We start from the raw sequence: 15594 nt of genomic DNA on the forward strand, positions 1-15594 counted from the left end.
ACAAGAAGTGACACAAACAGGGGGTGGTGTCCTTCTGAACCCACAGAATGATGATTTATAGCTGTCTGGCATTTTCACTAGTACCAGCTCTGTGAGCCTTCCTACCCCAAACTGCTGCTGTTTATTTATCACAGGATTCATTGTGACCTATAAAAGCTTTTCAGTTAGAGGCTTGCTATGAAAATATGAGGACCAGGGCACCTTTGGCATTTGTAACTTTATTGCAGAAAAAAAAAATCCACTATTAACATATTTTACAAAGAAAGTTGCACTTTGGTGTTGGGTGATTTTTCTTCCTCACCCCTTTCCCCTGGACAGCGATGCATGGGAAACCAGAACAACCAGCCCCTGCCCTTTCAGTTGTATACAGAGACACTTCCCAGCTATGCCAGCCTGCACCAGTTCCAGCCAGGATGGAGTTCTATTTTCCACCACTAATTTGCCTCTCTGTGCCAAAACCCAGCAGCACCCTGCCCTCCAGCAAGGGAAACAAGTCTGTAGCTAGGGAGATGGCTCTGTACAGACAATGCTTGATACAAAAGCTTTGGAGCTGTGACAATTGCCCTTTAGTTTTCATGCAATAATAGCAGGAGAGAACCAACCCTTCTTCCCTATTTTACTGGGCATCCTTACAATAAATAGATGGAAGGCCAAAGCCAACAGCTGAACCCAAACTGCACTGCAGCCATTTGTCAGCCACTTCGGAAGTAGTAACACAGGAAGAAGGAACTGCTGCCTTACCCAGTGCATCTATTTGACCCAGACCGGTTCTGCTCCATCTTTAGGCTTTGCAGATAATTTGAGCCCTGCTGATGGGGGAAATTCCCCTTGCCCTGCGCAAAGACAAGTAATAACAGCACTGGAAAGAAAAAAAGGTACTTTTGCTAGTGAGGCCTGGCATTTGTCCTTTCTGTGGTCAGTAAGTGTTGCTACTGAAAGGAGAGACTGAGGCTTGTAAGAGCAATGTGGTAGATAATCTCTAGCCCTTGCTGTATCCTGAGGGAGCAACTGGCTTAGTCAAAAACCAAACACTCTAGAGAAGGCATGTGTTTATCTGCAGTCAAATGAATCAGAAAAAAGGAGCAGGTGTTAATTACATGAAGACACTCATGCACACTCTGGTCTTTCTGAGGCGAGGTCCTCAGACTTGCACTCAGAGGCTCTCATTTGTGGGTTTCCTTGAGGGTCTCAGGAGCATTGGGTGCAGTCTACAGCAGTGATATCTTGAGGCAAAAGTGCAGAATCTAATCAGCCTAACACCTAGAAAGGGAAGGGGAGGAAGGCACCTACATCCAGCATCTGTCCTCATGACAAGACACCATCTGGCTCAAAGACCAACATTAGAAGGTAAAGGAGCTTTGACCTTGTGTAGCAGAGGAGGGAGAGCACAGTACTAGTTTTGTACAACAACTTTCAGCAACCAGATGCTAGCAGCAACATGGGAAGTACCTGAGGAAAGGCATGTGTCAATCCAGGCAAGGAAATGGACCAAAGCATTTACTGAACCTGGGCAACAAGTTTACACATATGCTGAAAGCATCAAGTGTAGGAGACACAGTATCCTAATTTTGGTGAGACCAAATTAGTGTGTCTAATTGGCAATAGACTGAGTCTTATGAAGCCCTGTTAAGCTAAAATTATGTTAATTTTCCTCCCAGCAACTTCAAAGCAACATCAAGTAGCAAGGGCACTTCTCCAGTGGCCACAAAACTGTTTTCCCTGGTTAAAGAGAAAAGGTACGCATGTATGAAGGAAGCAGAGCAGTCTGTCATCCTCCTGGTAGGTGTTTCAGGATAGGCAGTGCCAATCCCAGGACTAAAGCTGAAACAGGAACAAGAAAAGTGCAAGAAAAAAACCAAACCAAACAACCTTAAAAATACAGAACAAGAGGGAGCCCAAGAAAACTGATTTCCATATCCTTGGCTCTCTCAGAAAACAGCAGTCTCCTTTGCTAGCACTGTGCTGACACCACCAGTGTTAACAGCTCTTGTATGGATCACTTGCCCACCTCCTTTAAAAGCAGCAGCCACCAAGATGGACAGAAGAGATTCATGCAGAACATGACGGCAAAGGTTGTCTTGGCTAATCGGTCACCACACTAAAAGGAGGAGGCACCTCTTCAGGGCCTGGAGGAAAGGGCCAGACTTGGGCTCTGATTCCCAGCATAAAAACTTCAACATTGAACTATGTAAAATGTCTAAACCCAAAAGCCATCTGAAAAGGATCTTTCAGTTGCGTGCAAATCACAGCCCCTTATTCCTCAGCAGATTGTCTGGGACCAAGTCCTCAAGGCCTTCTCCTCTGGGAAGTTCAGCTGGCCAGGCAGAGGAAAGCCTGGTCGCCTAGTAGCTGTAGAGTGAGAGAGGGGTGTCCTCCATCATGTCATCCTAGAAGTAGAGAAGAGTGTGCTTTAATAAGATGCCTGCACATTGGCATACAGTCCCAGCCTGGAAGAGTGTTATGCAGGCAGCACAGCCTTCTCATCCATACTGTCACAGTGTGGCCATCTGCCCAGCAGTGCACCTAAATGCTGTCCCTGTGCAATTCCTGGATCTTTGGACTGTCACTCTCCCCTCCTGCTGCAGCTTTTGGAGAGAAGAGGCGTATGCAGATAGAGCCTGCCTGCTGCAGGGATGTGGAAAACTCCACTCAGCTTGAAACAGCATCCGCTTGGTTGCTAGCTGTAGCAGGGAATCAGTACTCCTCTATCCCAGAAAGCGCAGTGAGTTAGCTGCAGCTTCCTCAGAGATAATCCAGCCTCTGAAACCCTCACATCCTTTTATATCCCCAAAGGGTCAAATGCAGACAGACAACCTCCCTGGAACAGAGCAGAGTCTGCTTTGTCATAGTCACAAAGCAAATATATCAGAATACAGGAGGAGAGGCTAGGAAGGTGTTATTTCAGAGCTCCCCTTCCTCTGTTTAAGCTCTTAGCATTCCCCTGCAGAGTGAGGGGAAGGCAGGAAGCTTCTTTAGTGGCCAACTTTGAGACTTGGGTCTTTGATTCAAACCCTGGATGGAAGGAGAGGGACCTAAGAGGGAACAGGAGTTATGATCAGCATTCCTGCTGCTGCAAATACCCAAAGCATCGTTAATGTGGTAGAAGGGGAACTGCAAAGCAACCAGTGGCAAGCCAGACCATGTCAGGCTGGGCTGAAGGCATTACTCACCATGGGCAGGTCCTGCAGGCGCCGGAACTCCATGCGGCTGTTGTGCTGGCGGTATCTCAAGAAGCCCACCAGGCCTAGGATGCCCACCATGACAATGAAGACGGAGATCACGATGATTACCAAAGGATCAGCCTTTGCTGTATCATCCAAAGGAGAACTGGGTAGCTCTGCAAGGATACCAAGGAATGAGGCCAAAGGAGAGCCTTCAGGGGCTGGAGTAGCAAAGCCTTCTTTTTTCAGGTTCTGCTCAGTACAACCGAGAGGCAATCTGAGGTAGCCCCAACCCTTTGCTATGTTTTGTGAGAGCAGGGACAAAAGCAGAGCATTTACCTGGATTTTCATCGTCACCAACATCCAGCACAGAAGCTTTCTCGCGCATGGGCTCTAATGGCTGCCCCAGTGTAGATGGGCTGGTGGGCATGGCAACTGTGCTGGTGGACGTGGAGCTGGTCACAAGGGGTCTCACTGTCACGGTACTGGAGGCGGTAGCAGAAGATGTGCTCCCTACAGTGGAGATGGGAGCAGAGGAGGTTCTGGGCTCGGTGGTGCTCCCATCTGTGGCAGCCACAGGGCTCGTTCCTGGCCTGGTTTCAGACCTTGCTTCTGTGGGCCCCACAGTCTGCCCATCAAAAGGCCCCAGCTGAGAGCTGTTAGTTGCTGCTGCAAAATAGGAACAAGCAGTTATTTCAAAGGGTAAGTGCAAGCATACTGTTCTGTGGGACTGGATGAGGTGGAAGTAAGGCTGTAAGGAAGACTGCTGGGACTACAGGAAAAGCAGCTTATTGACAGCCCTTGGAAAACAAGCAGGTCCTGTAGCGCAGCCACAGCTGAGCCACACTATAAGCCACAGTGCTTAGAAGGTCCTCTTGGTTTTCATATGTGCCAATCTGCAATGGGAGCCAGCCTAAGCTGGGCCCACAAGTCCTCTCCTCTGGGGACAAAGGCCAAGCAGAGAAGCCTCAAACAGCTCTGCACAGAACTGGGCATCACCCCAGAGCAAGAGACTGGGAGAGGTCTCTCATCCCTCCCTATGGCGAGCACAAAGGGGGCTGCCCAGGGACTGGGTAGCAGCATCCCCTGAGGCTGTGTCTGTGTGTCACAGAACAGCAGGACCAGGACCCCATGACACAAGCCAGGATGAAAGATGTGCTTGTGCATGAACACCATGCAAATCAATGGTCCATCAACCACTGCCTTGCATCGGGTGTGTGTGACAGCCGGCAGGCCCCAAGGTGGGCGAGACTGGGATCACCGACCCTATAGCCAGTTCCCATGCTGCCCACAGGGATCTGAAGGTAGGGTAGGGGTTCCCACAGGGATGGATAGGCTGATGCTTGTCCCTGCCAATCTCCATGCTTTGTGTTAAGGGAGGGTGTGCTGCCCTGTTCTGCAGGTGGCAGGGAAGGCTCCTGTCAAGCCCCCAGCGCTGGTGCAGGAAGAGCCCAGCTGGGCAGCACTGCTGAAGCACATTGTTTTGAAAGAAATATATAAAGGACGTCCCTGAAAACAGTCAATGCCCTCATCAGAAAGCACCCAGCACAATTAATACCATAATTAATGGGGTCTGGAAAGAGGATGATGAACTAACAGCACCTCTGCAAGTCAGTCCCACTGAACTGGCTGTGCTTACTGTATCATTGTTCTCCCTATCTCCAGTTTCTTTAAGAGTTTACAAAAGTTTCCAAGTTCTGCATCCTTGGGGCAGGACTTTCTGCACAGGCAATAAAGACAAAACCTCACCCGGCACACTGTTCAGAGGAAGCGTGGGTGTTGCGCTGCTAGCATCATCCATTTCTTCAGTTGTGCTGAAAGGCTCTGTGTCTTCGTGGTTGGACTGATTTTCTTCCAGAGTACTGGCAGTCACAGCAGAGGAGGGGATTTCAGTGCTGCTGTTGACTGACAAGCTTGTGTTATGGTGCTCATGCTGTGTAACTGTGACATTCCCAGGGCTGGCAGTGGTGGAAGCCTGCAGTCTCTCTGCCTTGGTGCCTACCATGGGGATGGTAGGGATGGAAGCATCCTCCATCTCTGTAGCGTGGGCTCCAGTGGCATTGAGTGTTGCAGCAGTGAAGTTTTTCTCCAAGCTTGTCTCGGGAATGGCAGTAGTCACAGGACTGAAGTCAGAGGCTTCCCTTGACTGATGCGAGGTTAGCACTGTGCTAGGAAAAGGTGATGGTGTCATCAAGATCTCTGCTGTCTTCTGTCCCTCTCCTATGGAACAGTGTTAAGAAATGCTGAGAAGTTTGTCAGAGACCCCACACTGAGAGGAGAATCAGAGGGGGAGGCCAGGAACTGAACCTCTCCATCCCCTGAACTCCAAATCCAGCACAGGTTCACACTTGGGAAGGGCTTCAAATAGCTCCTCTGTCCTCCTGGCCTCTCTGAGGAAGTGAACTGTTCTAGGGGACCTGTCTTTACCCTCCCTTGCCTCAGGCCCTGTGCTCCTGATCTGTGGGGTTAGCATCACTAACCCCTCTGCCCTGGAGAACCTTTTAAACCTTTTTAGAGGTTTTTTAAAAGTACCACCTGAGACCTGATTCTGTGAGAAACTTAGAAAAGTCTTCCTTGGTTCATTGAGAGTCAGAAGTGGTGCAGAAAAAAATATAAGCAGGCAAAAAGTGGAAGCAGACCCTCTAGCTGCCCTGTTCTGATGAAGTGTAGAAAAGTGACATTTAAAAAGTCTGTGGCTGGCAAGGGTAAAGCATATGCTAGTCAGTAGTAGTATGGGGCTCCTGCTAGAGGGAAAAGTGAAGTGGTTAGCAAGAGAGTAGTACAGCTAACAGGGCTTGTGGTATACTTCGGGAGCCGCCTTCATGAACTATGAACACATCACCACCATAAGGTGTGACTGTTGTTATAAAAATGAGGAGCTACTCAGCCTCCCACTACAGCAAACAGCGCCAGCTTCCCTAGCAGGAACCTTCAGTGAGCAAGGATCCCTCCTGGATCTACAGCTGCTAGACAGTGTGACAGCATGTGGGAGGAGTAAAACCACAAGGATCTTACATTCCCTGTTCATAAATATGGATCTGTGAGGGTTTTTTAGGGTGTAAACAGGAAGAAAACAAAGAAATGTAGCCACATCAGGATGGACACTCCAGACAATTTAAATGCATTGCATGGTCAATATTTTGACAATTTCTGTTCAAGTTTCTACCCAAGCCACAGAGGCGTGATGAGCCAACTACAGAAAAAAAATAAAGGTACTGAAGTAAATACATCTTCATGCCTACTCTCTCCACCATGGAGAAGCATCCAAATCAGATGCTGTAACCAAGAAACATTCATCTACTAACAAAGCAGCTCACTCTCGTACTAAGGCTTTGGGGAAATCTCAGCAGTTTTTAAAAGCTCTTCAGACTGGACACAGTTATCAGAGCTCTTCTCCAGCTACAGCACTTAACAGGCCCTAAAAAAAGACACAATACGTCTCTCTCAAGAGACCTTTGCAGTACCCTGACCAGCTGGAGAATGCAAAACCCCAAAGCAGCCTGATGGAGCTGTGCTTCCCCGGTCCGGGGCCACAGTCCCAGGAGGGTTTCTGCGGGCAACGAACAAGCAGGCAGCACAACCCTGCTCAGCACATTTGGAGAACAAGCTCTCAACGGGAGCCCCAGCTGGGGCAACTTAAACAGAGAGACCGAAAGCGTAAGTGATGCTCCCTTTGGCCTTGCCTGGATCCAGCTGTCTGGCCACAACGCGCCTCTGAACAAAGCAAGCTGCTCTCTGAAATGGAGCTAAGGCATAGGATATGCTTACACCAGTGACACCTGGAAGGAAAAAAAGCTGAGCACTGTATTTCCTGGGATCAGGCACCAAAGCGCGCATGTCCTTATGCCGCAATTTCCAGCCCTCAACCCAGCGTTGCTGTTCAGCACAGTTCCTGCTGGGTGAGGTCGCAGCAGCTCCAGGGCCTATGCTGGGCAATGCTGAAAGATCGCGGCTGGACACTGGCAGATGCTCACTCTGTAAACACCCAACTACTTGCTGTTATGCAGCAGAGACACAGAGCTGAGCTGTCACCGTGGGATAAACAGGAAAGGTGGTGGCCAGGTGCCTAGTCAGTGGTGAGCCTGGCTGTGTGCTGCTTTGAATAGCTGGCCTGTGCCTGGGACAGCTTCCCACAGGGTGGGAAGCTGTGTTTGGGGTCACGCAGCGGAAAGATTTGGGGAAAGCTGTCTTGCACAAAGGCTTGAGCAACTCTGAAACAGTCATGCCAGTTTCTGACTAGGAAAGGAAAGCCAGGGGGAGGGTGGATGAGTCTGGGCCATACACACCAGGGCACCTCCCCACAGTGTCAGGGACTGGCATCCCTGCCAGGAGGGGCTGTAGGGACAAACTGCTCCTCCCACCCTGTGAATAAGGATGGGCTGCACACACAGCTCCCTGCTGTCTGCAAGAGGGAGAGCTAGTCGGAGTGGTATTTCCTTAAGCTCTTCTCTCTCTAAGTAGTCACACAGCTTCTTCCCACAGAATTGCCCAGTGTCCATGACAGCCAAGGAAGCAGTGCCCCGGTGAACGGGCTGCTCCAGCCCTGCATCCCACTGGAGTGTAGTAGGACCGTTGCAGAAAGGCTTGTGCTGGAGCAGCAGCCGACTCAGGTCTGGCATAACACAGCACTGTGGTGTGTAAAACCTGATTTGTGGAAAGTTGCAGAAGAGATATTGACATTGGCAGGTATGGAGCAGGAAGGGGAACAGCTGGGGCAGCAGGACACCTACTCAGAAGCCTTTGAGCATGGCAGGTGTCGATGGCACCTAGATTAGCAGGTCATCCAGCCCAGCAAATCACAGCACACCCAGCTCAGGAAACAAAGGAGAGCCTGAAAAAAGGGACAGCCTAAACCAGGCTAACACAAACTCAAGCCATTAAGGTAGGAAGGTAGAGAGCAAGGCAAGAGCCTTAAGATGGGCAAGGAAACAAAGGACAGCGAGTAAATCCTGATCAGTCGGGGCCAGACAGACAAAAGATCAACATCACAGTCTATCAGCTCCTAAGGGGTAAGGGCACATCCAAAGCCAGCAGTCAGCAAGCAAAGCACCTGTGCTAAATACCCAATATGTGCAAGGTGCTTGTGAGCATGTAGGTGTTAAAGAGTGCAGGCACAAATTAGTTTTACTTTTGTTTTGTTTTAAAATAAAATTACTCCCCCACAGGGTCTTGCATTAAGATTTGCTACATCATTGCTGCAGTGCCACAACTTTTTTTCCTGCAGTTTTATCACCCAAACAGGCTAGCTATTCCCACCCAGCTCCGGTGCAGTCCCCGCAGTACAGTGCAGGAAAGCATGGCTCTGCTGCGAAGCTGCCGCAGCTGGCTGCGCTGGATGAGACCCAGCAAACCTCAGGTCAGCTGTGATCCTCCAGGGTCCAACCACTGTGGTTTGCTCTGGATCCTTAGTGCCCAACAGGCTGGAAAATCCCCAGCTCTAGTGCTGTCGCTGCGGCTTCAGTCACTGAGTGATGATGTTTTTAGCTGTTTATCAGTTACTTATAGAGACGCATGTCAGAGCTCGTTACTCTGGTGTCTTCCTGGAGGAGCTCTGCTTCCTGCATCACATGCCAGGAGGGCTGTGGCTGCATTGCCTAAGGCATCGCCTTAATCGGCTCCTGGAGGCAGGAGGGAACCAAGCCCCTCTTGTCTCAGATGGAAAGGGAAGGAATTCCCTTCACCTTCTCTGGGATCCTCTGAGGCCTGACAGTTGCAGCACCCCAAGACAGCTGGTGAAGGTGCAGTCACTCTTGGATTCATAATAAAAAGCAGCTACGACCATACTGCAAGTGAAGCAGCAGGACCAGCCGCAAACAAGAGCTCTGATAACACCAGCATCTCTGTTTCCCAGATGGGGAACCAAGTGTGGGTTTGCTTTGGTTATGCTGCAGTGCCTGCTGCAGCAGAGCTGGCTGGCGGTCTCCTGGCTACAGCCCCGCTCCTGCCCTGCATCTGCGCTAACCACCAGGCTCCATCTGCATGTGGTGAGAACCAGCGATCTCAGACCACATCAGGGCCGGGCTGGTGGATTTGTAGCGGCAGCTCCCATGGGACAGTGCTGACTGCAGTGACCTCTGTCTGGGAAATGAGAGGGGCGAGGGAAGAGAGCAGTCCCAAGGGAAGAGGGATGCAGCCAGCCAAGAAGCCCCTGCCTTGGACAAGGGTGGGAAACAGTCTCTGCTCTGCGAGGGAAGGGAGGGCTCTGAGCATCAGCTCCTGGCTTCGGCCCCTCTCCAGCGCTGTGTGACGACACTTAGGGACCTCCACACATGAACCCAAGCTCCCACCAGCTCCAGACATGGTATAAATATGCCATAACGGAGAGGAGTGAAGGAAGCCAGCTCTGCAGGAGACGAGGCTGTTCCTGCTTTGTGCTCCCTGCCCAAGTTTCAGGGCTGGGGCCAAGCCGAGGGGCTGAGGAAGGTTTGTACAACCAGCACTGAGCGTTCACTGCTATGTCAGGATAGCCACACAGAGCGGGGACCTCTCCTCCGTCCCCTGCCACAACAGTCACCCTGCCATCTACTTGTTTCTTGGAACAGAAGAAGGCAGTGAGACAGAGCAGGGCCTCAGCTGGGCCAGCCTGCGGACGAGCTCTTGCCACAACCCACATGCCCCAGTCCCAGCAGCATCCTCTGCACTCCCCTTCCTACCTAGAAGGTTTCCTAGCCAGAAACAGCAGCCTGAGCTCCCCAAGGGTCAACACAAACCCAACTCCAGTCCATAGGCTTTACCACTGTTTCTGAAATCCCTCTAGAATGAGATGTAGGAGAGCCACATAAAGTAAGGAGACCAGTGGCAGGCTGGCTGCTAGGGCTTAGGGGAAAGCAGGACAGCGGGGTGCAGATTGCAGTCACTACTGGAAGAGGTGCACAGAGACCCAGGCGAGAGCTGAGCACAAAGACATGAAAGCAACCACCCAGGATTTCAGAAAAAGTGCCCGCAGGAGCAGGACTGCTGGTGCAGATGTATCCTGCGCAGGCTGTCACTGTCTGCACATAGCACCTCACTTAAATCAGCTTCCTGCAGAATGCATGTCAAACCACTACTCTGATTCACTGAAAAGGCACCCAGACACTTCTGAAATGCTATTTTTGTGCACCAACTGAATTCAATTCCCATTTAAGTGTAACAGCTCAAGTTGCAAACAACCTAGTAAAGTTGGTTTTTTTATGTTTAAAAAGTAACAGCATAAGCTGTAACTTATGTGTATTTAAGCAATTACATTGTATCCTATCGCTTAGCAAAGCACTTCATTAAGTGTAGAAATTGTCTTTTGTTGCCAGTTATTACATTTTTATGGTTACTAACCAACAGTAATTAAACAACCTCTTCAAGGGAAAAGAGCTCCAGTATAAATGCAAATAAAACCATATAGCGGGATTTAAAACCAAGGCTCTTTGTTTCACTTAAAAGCAGAACTGGAGTAGCTGCTGATTAGATACCAGCTGAGCCTGACCTCTTCTCCTTAATGCAGAACTTGGAATGAAAAAACACAAGTGGCAGAAGAGATTTCTGGAGCCCTTCAGGTAGGTGCCAGACGCACCCAGGGATGCTGTACAGCAAACGCCTTCATCGCAACGAAGCGAGGCTCAGAGTCGCAGATCCGGTACAGAGGGCAACAACCGGATCAGCTCCAGTGTGATACCTTGTAGGACCTCGGTGGAGGTAGGATGTCACTGGGCTGCATTTACTGCAGGCTCCAGTGTTACCCCTGTCAGGGCTGATGCTGGGACTGTCCCTATCGCAGCGGAGAGAGGCTGAATGGGCTGCAAGGAGCGTCCATGGGACTTGGGGACAGATTGGACCTCACAGCCTGCTCAGGGACCAAAGTGATGCTCTTGCACAGCAACAAGTTAATTCATCGCACTCCATGTGGCCTCTGTGGGCTGAGCTGTGCCCTGTTGCACAGGCAGTGAAACTGGGGGGGCTGAACTGGGGTGCCAAGCCCCCAGTGCAGCCCTGGAATGCTGCCAGGCCAAGCACGCTGCAAAGCAAGGGCTGTGGTAAGTGACAGGAATAGAAACTGGGTCTCCTGACCAAGAAGCTCCTTCCAGCCTGATAGGCAGGTGGCCACGAGCCGAGCACGAGACAGGGCTCAGATTAGATATGGGGTGCCCAGAGAGTGCAGCACTGGGGAGGGACAGCCCAGTGCCCAGCCTGCCCGGGCAGGCTGGAGGACGTTTCCCCAGGGCATCTGCAGATGCCAGGCCTCAGGCGTGAACCACTGGGGGAGCAAAAAGGGGAGCAAGTGCTGCCACCTTGTTTGATGGCACTGTGTTTGGGACAAGGACAACCAGCCAACGGTGGCATGGCAAAGCAGGGCAGAGCAAGAGTTGTGAGAGCAGAGATGAGCACCATAAATGCCAAGGGCAGGTTCTTCAGTACTAGGAAAACCCATAAAACAGCACAGACATGCCCAGAGCATGCCACAGTACTGGAGCCCAAACTGGGAAGGGGGGCAGTGCCAGCCCCAGCGCCTGCCTGCAGGACACAGCACCCCAGGGTGGCATGCTCTGCCTAGCCCTGCCACATGAGCCCTTCCCCACCCAGCCAAGGCAGGGAGAGATGCAAGAAACTGTTTCCCACAGGCCTGCAGGAAGCCCCATCGCTGATCCCCCCTTTAGAGGCGAGAGGGCTCATCCTGACTTCCCGCAGCAGGGCAAAAGCGGGGTGCAGGCTGCCTCGCCCAGCCACTCTGTCACACCAGCCAGTTATTTTCCACTGGCCATATGCAGCTATGAAGCATCCTGCCTGGTAAGAAGGTGCCCAAGAAGCTCCCGCGCTGTTTGCTTTGTTCTTTGGTGGTGGGACAGAGCCACGATGAAGACCCCTTTCCCAGAGGCCGCTGAGGACACGCACGGCACCAAGGCCTGGGAAGCCTGCCCTTCTCTGGGGCTGCGTAACCCCAAAAATACAGCAACAGCAGGGAGCTCTGGCATCAGCCAGCCCTGGCCCTGTTTACCTCAGGAGTCACAGCTGCAGTGGAGGAAGCACTCACGTCATTAGGAGAAAATTAATTAGCCAGTTGCCTCAATAGCAGGCCCATGTCAGCAGGGAGCCTGGTCTCCAGTGCAGTGTGGCGTGAGCTGAGGTGAGTCTAGACATCAGGAAACCTGCCCAGCCCCGAGCAGCCCCCAGGACCTTCCAGCTGTGTAGACGCTGGTTTCATGGGCTGTGGGGCTCGGATGAACCACCCTGCCCCGAGCAGCAGCAGTTTGGGTCGTGCACGGCAAGCACGTGCCCAGGCCCTGACCTGAGCAGCCCTATGGAGCTCAGGACATGTCCCCAGACCTGAGCCTTGTGAGAGCTGCTCCAAGGCGGCCCTGTGGAAGCCCCTGCAGCAAGAGCTGTGTCTGCCCACCCAGAGGATCTCAGCGGAGAGGAAGGAGGGAGAGGGGCCTCCATGCTTTGGCTCGTCCCACCTCCTCTTTAGCCAGAGGGATGGGGCCAAGAGAGCTGAGGGAGGCAAGCGCTTCACCCCTGCCCAGCGGGTCAGGCCTTGGAGGGGCAGCAGGGAGCCAAGACCCACCCCACACCTGGGGCTGAGGGACAAGCACTCGCAGAAATGGCATCAAAGACTGACAGCACGACATGATGGGGCTGGGCAGGGGGTGCAGGGTGGGTGGTTACCCCGCAGAGCTGGAGGGACCAGCCTTGAGGAGAGGACCGAGCTGTGGCTCAGTTCTGGGTGCGGGAGAGCCGGAGCCATCCAGCCAGGGTCGGGTTGGGTCCATCCACTCCCCCTCACCCTGGAAAAACAAGGGGGAAAAAAATTCATGGCAAATGGGCTGCGGGGCTCTGCAAGCAGACACACTGCCCGCCTGTGTGCGGCCCCAGTGCCGACAGATGGGGCTTTATGTGCTCCTGCCGCTCCCGGCCCTGCGCCATCCCCTCCGTTCGCGAGGCAGCTCGGCACGGGAGGGGGAAGCAGCAAAGTGCCCAGAACAAAATTACTCGGGGTTTTATTTGTAGGGCTAACTAACGGTGCTGGAGGAAGTGGATTTCCGCAGGCAAGGAAGAAAGGCTGCATTGAGAGGCTGGGGTGGGCAGCGCACGGGGGATGCGGCAGCCCGAGCCCCTCTGCGCTCTCGCAGCAAACCTGGCCGGGGAGCCGGAGCAGCCGCTGCTGGATGAGGGGGGCGAAGGGGATCTGCACTGGGAGCAGGGGAGAGACCGGCTCATGGAGCTGGGACAAGCTTGGTTTTGGGCAGGTTTGTCTAGGGACTGTTAACTTTTCCCTACCACCATCACCATCCTGCTGGATTCTCTGGTGTTTCATTAAGGGTTGTGCTTGCCATGGGGCATTTTTTTTATTGGTGGCCTCTCTTCTATGCCATCTATTTTCACAAAACATTTACCCTCTCAACTGTGGCTGGGATCCAAAAGCCATGAGGACAAGGGCCAGGCTAATCCCAGGTGCCATTTCTTGAGGCTGTGAAGGGACTTTGGGGTTGGGACACTAAGGATGAAAGATCCCAGGAAAAACCCAGTGCAACCTTAATTCTGTTACCGAGTCCTGGAGTTTGCAGTGAGAGGTGTCCTCTCCTATGAGCCAGCTGCAGCAGGGGGTCCCCAGGGGTACCCCACTGTGCTGGGGGCCAGAAACGCTGCAAAACACGGGGCCAGCCCTGAGCTGCTCCTCCTCTCAGCAATGGAAATCCCGTTGTTCCTCTGTCAGCGAGTTGTTCCTCAGTCACCCCCTCGCAGCGCAGCTGCTCTGGTGGGGGGAGTGCAGCATCACCCAAGGCTTTGCCCACATGAAGGGGCTGGTTTGGGACCGTTTCCTTGTGCTCAGCCTCGAGCCAGCCAAACTACATCTGGCACCCAAAACCTCAGCCCGAGCACGGCTCTCGCTGCCCAGGCTCAGCCCTGCAGGCACCTACACGAGGTTTTTACCAACCCAATGACTTACTAGAGACCTAGTTACTACGTGCCAGCCCTGTCTCTGTTGCTGCCGCCACCACGCTGCAATCTGCCCAGGGTCTGGCCAAGGGTTTGTACTCAGTGGCACAGAAGAGGGAACACGTTTGCTTCCCGAGCCCCAGGCAAGCCCTTACACGCCAGCTCGGACTCGGTCACTGCCAGGGTCCCGGGGTACGGCGACAGCCCCCGCTCGGGACGCTCCCGCCACGCGGCGGGGCTGTCAGCGCCACGCTGCAGCTGCGCGGGCCCACGTGGGGACGCGCTGCCGGTGGAGCAGCCCCGACACCCAGCCGGGGGGAGTCCCTGCGGCCGGGGTCTGCCCCCGCCCCCTCCCGGGCACGCACGTCGCCCCCTCCCCCTTCGCGGGCCGGGCCGGACGCCCCATGCCGGCAGGGAGGCGGCGGAGCTCGGGCTTTGTCCGGGGTCCCCTCGGTGGGGAGCTCAGCAGCAGCTTGTAGGCACCCAAAAGCTGCGGGGGGCTGAGACGGGGGACCACAGGGCCGGGGGCTGCCGGGCGAGTGTCCCCGGGCTCGCTGCTCGCCCCCCGCCCGCGCCCTCGGGCTCCCCGCGGGGCCGGTGAGGTGAAGCCGGGGGAGCAGCCGCCTTGTACGGGCAAGGCCGGGGCGGGCGGCGTGGCCGCTGCCTGGGCGCGGGGCTCGGCCACCCCCCGCCGAGCATCGCCGGGAGCCCTTACCTGCGCGCCCACCGGGGCGCTGGGGGCACCTCGCCCGAGTTTGGAGGCCGGGCTCGGGGCGCTGCTCCGCGGTTTCCATCCCCGGGGGGGGCTCCCCAGACCCTTTTCCCGCGGCCCCACCGGTGGGCGGAGGAGCCCGGGCCCCGGCGCGGCCCCGACGGCTGCCCCCGCCGCGGCGAGACCGGCGGGACTCCCCGGGCCGCCCTCCCCTTCGCGCCCCGGTACCCCTCGGGCCCCGGTACCCCTCGGGCCCCGGTACCTGGCAGGGCGCAGAGCAGGCAGCAGGCGGCGGCGAGGCGGAGCAGGGCGCTCCGCGTCCCCTCCATGCTGGGCCGATCCGCGCTGGCTCCGCCGGCGGCACCGGCGCGGCGCCGGGGCGGGACGGCGGCCGGGGCGGGGCGGGCGACACGTGGTCCGGCCCCGGAGGCGCGGGGCGGGGGCCGCTGCCACCCCCTCCACTCCCGGCCCCCCCGCACCCACCCCCGGCACCCCCGGTCCGACTCCGCACCGTCCTCCCCGCCGCCCCCAGGCCGGTGCCCTGCACCTCCGTTTCGGGCAGAACACTCCCGATCCGGTCCCCGTTCGGTCCCCGGCAGCCCCGGGCCGGTTCGGCACCGCCCGCAGCATCGCCGGTTGGTCCTCGGTACCCCCGGTTCTGGTAGCGCACTCTCGGTCCGGTCCCGCACCGGCCCAGGCATCCCCAGAGCGGCCACCCCTGTTTCGGCAGGGCACCCCCCGGTTCGGTCCTTCCCGGTCCCAGGCACCCCCGGTCCGGTCCTACCCTGTTCCTGCAGTTACACAGGGGTCGGCATT

The 15594-nt window shown here is 54.8% G+C and overlaps 1 protein-coding gene across 2 annotated transcripts; it reads right to left on the reverse strand.

Annotated features, from left to right (window-relative positions):
* Window positions 1-202: 202 nt before the first annotated feature.
* LOC308071141 (uncharacterized protein) lies at window positions 203-15549 on the reverse strand. Of its 2 annotated transcripts, none has more exons than XM_080406116.1 (5): window positions 15041-15549; window positions 4911-5381; window positions 3501-3827; window positions 3171-3337; window positions 203-2387 (listed from the first exon to the last, which is right to left on the reverse strand). In XM_080406116.1, the coding sequence occupies exons 1-5, from the start codon at window positions 15477-15479 to the stop codon at window positions 2343-2345; spliced, it is 1449 nt and encodes a 482-aa protein (XP_080262242.1). In that variant the 5' UTR covers window positions 15480-15549; the 3' UTR covers window positions 203-2342. The 2 variants fall into 2 exon arrangements, with proteins under 2 accessions (XP_080262242.1, XP_080262241.1); XM_080406115.1 differs by having other exon boundaries at window positions 3501-3830; window positions 15041-15547.
* Between the last annotated feature and the right edge of the window lie 45 nt (window positions 15550-15594).

The sequence above is a fragment of the Falco punctatus genome, assembly GCF_963210335.1.
Source record: "Falco punctatus genome assembly, chromosome: 11".
Lineage (NCBI taxonomy): Eukaryota > Metazoa > Chordata > Aves > Falconiformes > Falconidae > Falco > Falco punctatus.